This window comes from Cheilinus undulatus, linkage group 7 (genome assembly GCF_018320785.1).
Source record: "Cheilinus undulatus linkage group 7, ASM1832078v1, whole genome shotgun sequence".
Taxonomy (NCBI): Eukaryota; Metazoa; Chordata; class Actinopteri; order Labriformes; family Labridae; genus Cheilinus; species Cheilinus undulatus.
Window position 1 is genome coordinate 16353282 of NC_054871.1, and position 13260 is coordinate 16366541.

The following is a 13260-nucleotide window of genomic DNA, read 5'->3' on the forward strand; positions in this document are numbered from 1 at the left end:
AACACCAACCTAGTGTGCTTAAAGAGCAAAATTGAGAGGCTAAGTCTATAAAAAATGTTTTTCTCTTCAAACAGTTTTTTGCTCTTGTAGTACTTAAACCAGAGGTACCCACTCCAGTTCTAATGGAGGATTTTTATTTCCAACTGTTTCCTGATCTAACCTCCTGATAATGATTTGGCTGATACCAGAAAGCTCCATGTTGATACCTTAATATTTAAATACTTGATTTTCTTCAGCTCACACTCAGAGCACAACATTCATCCACACTGTTCATCTGATGCATCTGCAACAGGAAAGAAAATCTAGTACATTTAGGAACGTTGTGGTTCTTTTCTTCCTCTTTGGCGTTTTTTATAACAACTCCCGGTGCACTGTTGCCCAAACAGCGCCACCACATTGGTGTTATACCACAGTTGCAGTTGAAAAAAGATACCCACACAGTGCAATGTCAGAAAATAGATTATGGTGTCAGAGCTTTAAGGGCCAGGGACGGCACAAAATTTGCCGGAGGTGGCCACTTCGTGATTTTATATACAGGAAAGACCCTGAATTTACAATGCAACAATGCATGTTTTTATGCCTCTGTGCCGATGATAGCCAAGGCTGAAGCATTATGTTTTTAGGCTGTCTGTCCATATGCCGTGTCATAAGAATGCTTAAGGATCTTCTTTAAAACTTTGCACAAATGTTCACACAGAGTCAAGGATGAACTGATCAGATTTTAGGCTACATTCACACTGCAGGCATTAATGCTCAATTCTGATTTTTTTCTCAGATCTGATTTTTTGTTTGGCTGTTCACACTGCAGACACATATCTGAGTTAGAACCACACATGAAAGGGGCCTGAATCTGATTTGAAAAGGACTGATTCAGTGTTACTTGTGCCGTTCACACTGTCAGAAATAAATTAGCTATGAGTCACAAATGAGATTTAGGTCACTTTTAACTACAGTGTGATCATAGCTTTCGAGATCAAGGGTCAAGGTTCTTAGGCCTCGTGTTGAGCCCTTGCTATTTAAATTTCTCAAAATTTGCTGCAACTGAAAACACAAATTGTAAAAATGTTCACTGGAGGTCAGGTTAAGCGGCCCTCAAGTTCATCCTTTGCTTATATTGGGACCCAATATATCAATAACGCTGAGGGATTGTCTTCAAACTTAGCAAGGATAAGAACTTGACCATTTGGTCACTGAGCCTCATGTTCATCTCTGGCCTGAGAATACAGTATCCCAAGTATGTTGACGTACTGCATCTGGGGGTCAGAGTCAAGCTTTTGTGTGTTGCTTGACAGCCAAGGTCAAGCTCGACGGCATCTCTGTCCAGGCCTTTCCACCCCTGGTAATAAGGCCAGAGACTGGTGGCTTTCAGGCCCTTGGGTCATCCAGAGCACGGCTAGGGGTTTGTAGCAACCATAATAGACGCCGGGACAGTACCCTATGTAGGTGCCCTAAAGGTGCAAACATTAAATTTTCAAAAGATTATTTTCCCATACCTCTGGTGATGTGCAAGGACATCCAGAGTACAACCATGGTTGTGTAAATCCTCCTTCCCACCTGATGGTGCCCTCAGGTAGCCTTACTCGCCGTTACATGCTTTACTTCAGCCTCAATATTTGGCTCAAACCAAAAACGTATTGTTAATACTTGGTATCGGAATAGCCTTCTTCTACATCCCTCAAAAGACACTCCTACATCCAACCGTATGTAACTTTCTTTTTCATTTTCTCTGTTTTCTCTCCACTCCTTCACTTTCTTTCTTTCTCTCTATTACACTCAGAGCCTTGCGTGCATCAGTCATGAGTATCCTCATTGCAGGCTTTGTGGGGCGCCCCAGCCCGTCTGTGCTATGTGAGTGACTCAGCACATCAAAAGGCGAGGGATACAGGCACATACATGACCTTCACGTGAATGTGCAAATCAACGATCCCCCTGGAAGAATTCAATATGGAGTCTGTTTACTCCTGATCACAGTCACTGTTGAGGAGATGTCTGTGTGTGTACAAATCTGTGGGGCGGCGGGCCAGGTGCTTCCGTGCCAGAGAATGGCACTAACAGCGCAGTAAAGGATCCTAAGCACATAATTAGTAGTTTCACATGAGAGGAATATTGCTCTTGGATGAAGATTTAATTGGGGAATGTAATGAATTAGCTTGTGCTGCGTTGGAGCAGGTCTGCAGGCAGGGAGAGACTGTGGGTGGTTTCTTCAGGTGAAGCTAGTCCTTTCGCTTTGAACTTTACATCATATATACCTGCTGCAGGTAATATGGCTACTGATGGTGGTTTTAGCTCTGAGGTTCATGAGACAACAAATCATCAGATTCCTCTCTGATTATGAGGCAAGCTAGAGTTGATTTTGGGTCCATTGCTTTTAAAAATGCTAGCATATCATGTTTTGTGATTTAAAGATCATGCAAATCATATAAAAAGACGATTTCACTTAATCTATCTTTTTTCACATATTCTTATGAACATCTAGCCTCCATTTAGTATGATTATTTTGATGAATGTTTTTTGATATTTCCTGTTTTATTTAATGCTTTAATAATATGTGATGTCAGTTAAGTGATTGCATAAATATTAACCCCTTTAAGTCAGTATTTAGTAGATGTACACATGCAACATATTCCTTCCATTTTTTTATTGATAAATTTGACTGAACTCCAAGGGATGTTCGGTGCCTTGGACATTTTTTTTTTTTGCATCCATCCCCTAAACTCACTAAAACTCACTGGCAAAGTATGCATTTCAGTATTTCCATCCTCATTTTTACATCTTTCATGCTTGGAAAGCCTGGTGTCCCCTTTTTACAGCAGTTGTTGAATAATGTCCTGTTAAACCGACAAATGACACTCAGACTGTTAGAAATACATTCAGTATCCTGTGGCCCATATGCACGTCCATCAGGAGGAAACAGGCCTGTGATCCTGTACTTTCCCTCAGCTGTTGTGTTATTACAGGGTAGAGGGAAGTGAAATATTTTTACAAAAAACACTGCACCATTTTACAGTAAATCCTCTTTTATTATCTCCTTTGACAGCGTAGATAGACATGTATGTGGTGTTTTGCCAGTTTTCATATTAACAGTTAATGATCACAGGTTTCTTTGTACATATCATGATTCCTTTAAACTGCCTGCTTAACATCTGACACATTTGTAAACATTCTCAGGATAATAAAAATGTAATGGAAAAAAAATATTAAAATCAAACATTTCTAAATATGCTTACCATTAGAAAAGAGTAACAAGAAAGGTAACAGGGATCAGCAGTAGGCCTTTACAAAAGCATTGGTTCTTGTTTTATGCACTCAGTTTTGCATTAAGTATGCCAATAATGCTTGTGTCCTTTTTTTGCAAGCTGACATAGCTAGAGTCTTACACCTTTCTTGAACACACAGGCAGCTGGTTAGCTTAGCTTTAAGACTTAGCAGGTACCCTGATCATGTAGGATGGTAACACTAGATTTGTAAAACTCTCTTTCATGCCCAATAGGTTTTTCTGATCTGTTTTCCATCTGAAACCATGAGTTAACAGTAAATTACTCAAGCACAAATGGCCTTTTCCAGGGATGGAACAGTTTTTCTTTTAAAGTAAAAATAACCAAAATGCAACAATTTTTTATGTTTCTTAACCACGTTACTCTACAAAACAGTCAACAATGACATCTTCTGTTTATATAGTTCTTTCAAGCATGTAGTATTTAGAAAAACAATAGCAAAGTATCGATAAAAATCAATGGATATCCCTGTTTATTCAGTAATTCTGTATTTTAGCAGACCGTTACCAGCTCTGTTTTACATATACATTTACAACGTAGAGTTTCTGTGCTCTTAAAGTTATCTTAAAACTAGGTTCAACAGATTTTATTTCAAATACAAGTGTTAGGGGACATAAATTTGTCTGGGACATTCTTCATCTATTTGGAAAGAGAGATAAAAATGAGAGGTTGCATTTGGTTATGGGAAGCTTATGAAAGAGAGGCTAGTACGGCCCTGAACATGATGGATAAGAGAGTGGAAATCAGTCAAAGAAATCAAATTATTCATCTTTTGTAGAACAATAAAGTTCAGTTAAGTACAGATACATGTAAAAATGGTTACACATTGTCCTGAAGAAATGATGAAAAAACAGGTTGCAAAGGTTTGTGGGTAATAAATCTGTGCAGCAGGACTGCAGGAGACATTTACCCCCTCAGTTTCATGTGGAGCAGAAACCTGAGTATATAGGGGTATATGCTGTATATAAATGCTGCAGTGTAAAATTCCACTGCTCTGTGTGCAGCCGTCGGCCCCTGCAGGTGTAGGTGTAGTGTGTCAGATTCCAGGCTTCCACTGCTGCAGGTGTAGGTGTAGTGTGTAAAATTCCACTGAGTGCCACACAGGTCTGCAAGCAGATCTGTGGATAGCACCCATCGCCCTCCCCGTCCTCTCTTCGCTCTGACCGAGGCCCCACTTCACTGTGCGGGGGCGACGAAGGAGTCCTTGGGAGGAAATGGCCTTAATGAAAACAAGCAGGCTCGTATCTAAAGGCAGCCTGAAACAACATGGTCAGGAAAATAAACACACCTTTATCCTAAATGGAGAGAGAGAAAGAGAGCTGTTTCCATGGTATCAAGTTTTGTTTTTCCAAAATGGAGGCTTAAATATGAGACACGCCCAACAGGGGAGCAGGGAGCGCTCCCTCCTTGTAGGTGGGTGAGCAACATTGAGATGTTTGAGGTATCCAGAGGGGGTTGCACTCAGCCTCAGCGTGTTTAGGAGTTGCCATTAAACACCTACGGTAACAAGCTCCTCTTCCATGTTTTCAAACAGGATTACATGTTTAGACGAGCCATCCGGTGAGAGATAAAACAAAAACATGATGATTTGCATGCTATGTAGAAGCACGCTAAATATGGAAAGAGTTCAGCTAACAAACAAGTAAAACAGGGAGGCTTCTAACAGTGAACACAAACACGCAGCTGAGAGCGTGGCTGTAGCAAGACTAATGCAAATGCAGCTTTTCTTTACAGCATGAACTGAATGTTGTAACTGTTGTAGAAAAAAAAATCACATGATCATACAAGCAGAGAAACAAAGCACATTTTCAGTTTCTTTTCTTTTCAAATGAGAGAACCCATGTCTTTGGACTCCCTGCTATTATCAAAAACAACAGAAAAGACTCAAAGGATCTACTCTAAAATGGGCAGATGTAAAAATCCAGTCACATCGAAGTGTTTCAAAGTACGACTTCCAAAATCATCTCAGGCAGCAGAAAAGCGCTGACTGTACATATTTGTTGGGATTTTATACCTACAGTTCTCCAAGCAGCCAGACAAAATGTCTTACTGGGTTGTTCATGAATGCAATCATACGTTTTTTTGACCAGTAAACATAAATGTTCTTAACAAAATTGAAAGTACAATTGAAAATACGAAGAAAAGGAATCATAATGATTGCGTTTTCACTTCCAGGCAGGTTCTACAAAAATCACTGCAGTCCTCTCCATTCAAACTCCTACATCAGGCTACTATTTGTCGTTTCCCAGGTGGTTCCAGGGTTTCAAGCGAGGCTCTCGTTTCAGAAACTTTTTCTTCGGGATCTCGCTGAGGGAGAACGGAACAGGGCGGCAGGAAGGATTCTCCTTCCGGGACACGATGCAGTCTTTGATGGCTTCTTTGATGACCTACAGGACAGAAATACAGAAATATAGGGCAAATGGAAATGAAAAAAAAAATTACATCCCAGGTCATATCGTTCACTTGATCAACATATACCAAAAATACAGAAACACATGTTGTTCTTCCTAACAAATAGAAGAGGGGTTTTTGTGAGCAGACAGCCAAGTGGTTAGGTTGCACTCCATATATGCAGCCCAGGTTCAAGTCCAGTCTGTGGCTCCTTTCCTGCATGTATCTCCCCCACTCTCTTACTCCTGTTTTAACTATCTACTGTCCTTCTCTCTAAATAAAAGCATAAGAATTAAAAAAAAATAGATCTTTAAAAATGTGTTTTTTTGTTTTTTTTTTACAATAAAGACCTTTTATTTGATTCTTTTAAGAAAACAAAAGGCAATGACATAAGGTAATGGGTAAGACAGCATTGTTAGGATTGTTTTAGTTTTTGTTGCATTAATATTCTGATCTGATCTAGTTATTGTTCAATCCAAAGCTGAATGTAAGCTAACAGTCACACTTGCCAACAGAAAAAGGCTTATAAACGGAGAGAAATCACACTGTTGGGAAAAAAAATCAAATGAAACAGCTAATGATGCAGCTAAGTTAGCTTTAGCTACATTTGTTAAAGCTCATGCTATAGCTACATTTGTTAAAGCTCATGCTAGTAAAGCCAACTTAACTATAGATAACTGAGCTTCTTAGCTAACTACATAGCTGTGTAGCTAACATAGCTAAAGCTAACTTCACAATATAGCGATATATCTACATTAGCTTTAGCAATGCTTGCTAAAGCTCACATTGCTAAAACTAATTTGGCAACATTGGCTTATGTAGAAATGTTTATCACATTGCTAGCATAGTAATGTTAGCTTTAGCTAAAGCTAACAAAGCTAAAGTGAGCCACCTTTCGTGAAACTACTTCTTAAATGGTTGTACATAATTTAATCCCGAAATAGACCTCTGACATTTTTCTCTATTCTATTAATGAAATCTTTCTCACCCTTTAATGTTTGCAATGTGGTTATTTCATGAATCTAATTTCCAGACTTTGTTTGTGAATAAAGTTAAAGTTTCAAAAAGTATAAAACTTGATATATGGTGTACTGACAAATTACGGCACTTGACAATTACTGAGACATACAATGTCTCAGATGAGCAGTCTGTGAGAGTGGCTGTCAGAGATGTACAGTCTGCAACTAAACCTCTCTAATATTTGAACAGGCTCAGTAAACACAATAAACACCACTGCAGCAAAGCTAGTTAGATTAAAGTGCAACTTAAAATAGAACTTTACAACCAAAAGCTTTGATCTACAAATCAGTTTTGAATCACTAATAAGCAAAGAAACCTAAGGCAAAAGATAACTCAGGCAGGTGTATTAAAGTTTAATTTATTTTTCAGAAAACGGTCTTCAGGTCCTCTGATAAGACAACTTTAACTCTAAAATTGGGGGAAAATAATTTTGCCAACTAAAATGCTAATGGGCCACTTAAATCTTGTTAAGATAGGTAGGCAAGATGTTTCTCTCTCGTACATTGGCGTTGCCAGGTAGATAAGTTTTTATTTATACCATTTGACCAAATATCCAGCTAGGATGTGGTTACCCACCCCTCAGCGCATGAGGCATTCAGGAAAGTATCGCTCTGAAGAGCTTAAATCTGGATAAGCTGACCTTCCGGTTGAATCAAAAGCGTTGCATCACATATTTATGGTTACTCAGCAGGGAAGTGAGTCAGACAGAGTGAAAGTCAGTCTGACCTCTCACTATGACACGCCTTTACTACAAGCTTGTTAAGACTTGCTTTATCCGTTCTTAGATGGGCTTGTGGTATTTAAAAATTTTGATGTTGCACAACAAACAAATATTTGTGTGGTGGCATGACAATGCAAAAATGAAGAACTTCCTTATTGAAAGCACCGAATGAAGGTAGATATTCTTTTACCTTATGAAAGACAAGGGGATTGAGTCAGGCTATGTAGCAAAGTTTTCACAGTTATTCCAAATTTAAAATTGGATTCATTAACAGTATGTTCTGTCTAATCTTCTACAGTGACACTAGACTTCACTTTTTCACAGTTTGCTTGTACATTAAAAACAGCCAAACCAGCAAGCCGTACAAAAAGACAACGTATAAATAGTTCAAAAGTAATACTATTTTTCCTGCTGTTGGCTGTCTATAACTTGTATCTATAGGAAAATTTTACTCTGTGGAAAAGCTGTAGAGGCGGATCTAACCTCCACGTTGTTGAGAGTGTTGAACTCCATTAGGTCGTGGAGTCTGGTGAAAGCCTCGTTGGAATACTGGAAGTTGAAGGTGGAGAATGGACTCTCAGGATCGTCAAAGATGTCAAAGTCAGCCAAATCCTTCTCCTGTTCAGTCTCTCTGGGAACACCTATAAGGATTTTTTTAATAATTACATACAAGAAGATTTCACGTAAGTAGCATATACAGTCAATTACATTAGTTTAAAACAGTTCATGTTGAAGTGATCAGGAGAAAGGAAAAAGTTCAGGATCAGGAAAAAGTTTTTAACAGTCTAAATTCATGGGTTTTTTTGGCCCTCTGATCCATTTTTGTTTGACAGGATTTTTCTGGAAATGGAAATGGAAATAGAGAAATATTGGATCCTCGCTAATCAGGGAACCCTTTGGCTCCCATCGTCTATCACCATTTAATAAACGGTATATGCCTTTGGGGGTGTACATAAATCTAAGCTAATGATTACAAAAAACTACTTAAAGCAAGATTTCTTTCTCTGTGTGGCATTTATAACTAACCTTGCAAAGCAGATGAATTTGCCAGACTCCATGACCATCATCAGGCAAATCCATCTTGCTTATCTCTAGAAAACCAGCTTCAGCATGAGTTCAATTCATCAGCCAGCTAATGAGCAACCATAGCGGCTACCTGTCCAGCTCACGTTATACAATTTACTTACTGGGGCTGTGCATAGCCACTAGCCACACGACGTTTGTCTTGTTGCTCTGATTAAAAGTGATGGACTGAACATTTGACCAATCACCTTTCAAGAACGTTCTCAAAGGTTCCGCCTTTCCCAAACAAAGACTATGAGAGGTTTCTAAAATGAATGTGGAATATATCCCATGCAATAATTACACTAAACAGACTAGTGTGTCAGTTAGGAGGTGAAATTGATCAAACAATAATGATGTGGAGGTTTTGAAATTGAAAAAAGATACTTCTTTTGTTACAAGGAAAGTGTATCTGCTTCACTACATATGTCAAAATGTTTAAACCTTTTCCTAAGCTTACAGAGAAGGGTGGGGTGTTCTTAGTATCAAATTGCTTGCTGCATCTGCACCTTTTTGAGAGTTTAAATACTGGCCCTGAATTAACTTTTATTATATAACTCCAAAAGTAACAGATGTTTCTGATTTTAAAGATGCATACATATCAAATGGAACTATAGTGAACCCACCCTATAGCAGCCTGTGTAACTCAAACAGGAAGTCCATTTATGGTCTGATTTCCGTCACATGTTCTTTAGGTTTGAGAACAGAAATCTTATGTAACCTAGATAAACAGACTGCGGAAATATGTGGGCTGATGACCTGCTAAATGACCTACTAAATGTAAAGAGGCAGAGGGAGAGATGAGTTAGAGATGTGGTGTTAGTGTCTCCTAGTATGGCTCATGATATACGGCCTGTTTACACATACAGCTCTCCCACTGGAGCGAGAGATTCTCTGCCGGCACCTGGCTCCTTTAGGAACCATTACTCACTGAGAAGCTCATGAAACACTGAACACATGGTGGTCCACATCCACGTCGACTACAAGTATGCTTAAAGTCAGACACACCATTTCCAGCACTAAACCCTGGTGAGCAAGGACCTTTTTTATTGGGGTCACTCAGACAAGGGGCCCTCAACCTTTCTGCTGACCGAATATGGTCGATTTCCAGTGTGCAATTTCGCGGAAGGGATGCCTCATGTGCCATGACGGTAAAACATCATTATCATAATTACACAAAGAGCCTTGGCATATTTTCTTACTCACAAATGCCACATATGCACACACTTACCAGGTGCCTTGAATTTCCTGAAGTTAATGTTGACCAGGACAAAGTGGATGACAGTTGGGCAGTTCTTTTCCCCTTTTTTTGGCTTGAAGACATAGCATTCCTTTAGGCCCTCACGGTCAAAGACTTTGGGGTCGATTTTAGGGAATGGAAGCTTGTTCATTCGTGCCCATTTTTCAGCTAGAAGGAGCTCCTGCAGAAAATATTTACAATCAGAAAAAAACATATATCATAATAAGTCTTTATTATTTATTATTATAATAAGTCTTCTAAATTTATAAGTAGGCTTGCATTTTTCTATTTAATTTTTCTTCCCTTTTGGGTTTTCATTTTCAAATTAGGCTTCTAATGCTGGTTTGTCAATTTAGTATTTATTCAACTCAGTTTTAGTTTAAGTTTTTTGCAATATGGGACACCATTAAAGATAAGACCTGAAAGGGCCAGAAAAATCTTTTAGGAAAGCTTAAAAATCACACCATTTTAAAGCCACTATGAGGGGTTTAATCTGGTTTTCCTGATCAAAGAAAGTTGTTGCTCATCTGGATGTACTACTGTGCCAACCCAGGTTATACTTCTACAGAACTTAATCAGAGAAAGAAAATCCAGAGAGGAGCAAAAAGGTATTAGTACCATTATATCCTCTGCTGTCCCCATGGGACAAGACATACCATAACTTTATCTAACTAAACTAGTGTTTATAGACCTTCAAAATGAGATTTAACTTTCTTTTAATCACATTTATGTGCTTGCAGTGTCCTGCATTAGCTGTCTGCAACTTGCCATTCATCAGACAGCATGATTCCAACAACAGTGGCTCAGTTCAGACTGCTGCATGTATAGCAGTATTCTAAAACCATTTAGTTGCGCTGCGACTCTCTGGTCTGAACTGGGCTTAGGGGGCCAAAGTGACAACTTACAGTTGAATTAATATCACAGTTTGTGGCAGGTGTCAAGTGATGAAAACAAGTGACAATTCTTTAAAAAATGGAGGATAAATGTTGGCACCACAGCACAAGGCCTCTGCACCATCACATAAATGCTGGAGGAGTAAGGGAACAAGTTGTGGTCAAACTTAGTCATATGATTAAATTACGTTTCTATTTTTTTTAACTTGTTAAGGTTTCAAGATTAATCACAAGCATTTATGTGTTAATGTCAACAGCCCAAATTACAAGTAATAGAGGTCTAGATAAGAAGAATTACACCACCAAAAAGGAAAAACCTCATTTTCAGGGGGCTGCTTCAATAAAAAAGTGTGAAGTGCAAAAATTGTACATGGCAAAGATCAAACTTTTCCTACTCCTTACATGCAAAACAAAAAAAAAAGATTCCATCTTCAAGGGAAGTTTTGCTGACCCAAATTTCCTCACTTATCACACCCCTCCCCCTACTGTCAGGCAATGGAAACAAGTGACAATTCTTAAAAAAAACGGAGAATAAAATGTTGGCACCACAGCACAAGGCCTCTGCACCATCACATGACTAAAAGCTATGGATAGGTATAGCATAGCATAGCAGGTGTAGGTCTCAGTATTTTTTTTTTTGAGGTTTTCCACAGCCCAAATCCATAATAAGTGACACGATTGTTTAAAAAAAACAAGGATGAGATTTAAAATGGAAAAAAAAAAAAAAACACAACTAGGCATGGACAAAACCAGAAAAAAAGAAAATGCACCAAAAATACAGTTTCAGCTATCTTTACTGTAAAGCCAAATTGTTATTTTCAATGCAGTTAAAGCTCCTGTTATGGAATTTTTGGTTTCTTTAAATCTTGGCGCCCCCTGTGGACAAAGTTTTACACCTTATTTCTGAAAAATATATCCAGTGGTTGATATTTTCTTTAAAAACAAAAAAATATCCAGTTTTCTTAAAACAGTCAGGCGAATCAGGTTTCATGAATATTTGCTAATAAGCCTCAATATTTTTTCATTTTCTAGATAATGTCTTCTTTTGAATGTGTTGCTTTACTCGACCCCATACCAGCGGTTTTAAGCTTTCAAAATTATAATAAAGAAATAGGTGATCTTGTCACTGATGATGTCATGAACAGACATCACTTCTTCATTTTACTTATTAAAATGAAGAAGTGATCACTTCTTCATTGTACTTATTAAAACTCCTCCAGAGCTTGAAAAACACTTTTTGCCAATCTAGTTTGTTTATTTTTTTCAGGTGTATGTTCATGGTATGGGCTCTATGCATGAACTGCTTCCGCATTTGGCATTAGACCGCTCCAACACTTCCAGTCGGGAGAAGAGAAAGGCGTATGATGGCATATTCATTGCAGTTTACTCGCTGTTTGCATGAGTTACCTGAGCTCACTGTCAATGACGAGTTAAATTTAGCTGAAGATGTACATTGCAGCACGCAGCAACGATGTCCAGAGGTGCTTTTAACCTGTTTTTGAAACATCATTTTAGCATGTTTGGATGCCAAGCGATGATGATAGAGTAAACATAAACAACAATCGAAACAAAAAAAACAACAAAATGGACAAATTAAGGCAGTATAGGAGGGTTTAGATTCCGTTTTGGCTTAGCACGCATCGTTGGGCGTAAGTTGTGAAGCGGCTTTATTTTCCACTGGAAATACACCACCTCCTGCTGTGCATAGAGCCCATTAACCTTAACCTGCATGGAATAATAAAAAGTAAAAACAGCCCAATTCTGACCTTGAATGGGGGGCTGGAGTCGCTCGGGCGTGCAGAAAAGTCAAAGGAGATGATGAGGTCAACAGAGCGCTGTGGCCGCAGGATGAGAGGGTAGGGGAGGTTATATGTCAGGCCGCTGTCCACTATATGGATCTTCTTACTCTTCACATCCAGAGGCTCATAAATACGATCAAACTCGTCTGGATCTGAAACAAATCATATCAAAATTTCAATGGAAGATGATTTAGATATTCCTTTGTCTGCAGCCAAATTTAGTTCCGCATGACCGACATGACCATCAAACTCAAGTGACCCAAGAACAGGATGTTCCAGGGAAGCAGGGATGGGTGATATCTTCTTTTTAAACCACACCTGATGCAGGCTTTTTTGTTAACACACTGTTCAACATGCTTTTGTTTTAGGAAACTTTTCAATGCTGCACGTATCAAAACACTGCTACTAACAATGGATCAAAATGCCTGCATATAACGTGACACAAGTTTGTAGCAAAAACTTTAAGGAGAATTTTGGCACCTTTCAGCTCACTGTGTTTTTTTAGCCAATAATTTTAGAGCTTAGTGTCCTCTTACTGCTCTTGTGTCTATTTCTAGCAGCGACAGACAGCAACCAAAGAACAGACTGACACAACTAAAAACTAGCTGTTGACTATAACCAAACAACTGGCTGTTAAAGAACCGAAGAGTTCAGTCCTGGGTTGGCAGAGACCAAATCAGAGCTCGAGGGACAAAAGTGACTCAGCAAGATTTGTTTATAGGCAAAAAATGGAATCAACATGGCAGCTTTCTATCAAGGCCCAGCAAAGTAATAGCAAAGCAGCATGAAAACTCTACCAAAATGGGTATACAGTGATTAAGCATTATACAGATTCTCCTTCAGACAGTAACCATATTTG

General features: G+C 38.8%; 1 protein-coding gene across 2 annotated transcripts in view; it reads right to left on the reverse strand.

Moving 5' to 3' along the window:
- Window positions 1-3012: 3012 nt before the first annotated feature.
- pla2g4ab (phospholipase A2, group IVAb (cytosolic, calcium-dependent)) overlaps window positions 3013-13260 on the reverse strand; it is a 37452-nt gene continuing 27204 nt past the window's right edge. For both annotated transcript variants that reach the window (XM_041790876.1, XM_041790877.1), the window contains 4 exons: window positions 12369-12553; window positions 9701-9890; window positions 7891-8048; window positions 3013-5662 (listed from right to left, as the gene is read on the reverse strand). In XM_041790876.1, the coding sequence (XP_041646810.1) occupies window positions 5507-5662; window positions 7891-8048; window positions 9701-9890; window positions 12369-12553 (689 nt within the window). In that variant the 3' untranslated portion in view covers window positions 3013-5506. The remainder of the gene's footprint in view (window positions 5663-7890; window positions 8049-9700; window positions 9891-12368; window positions 12554-13260) is intronic.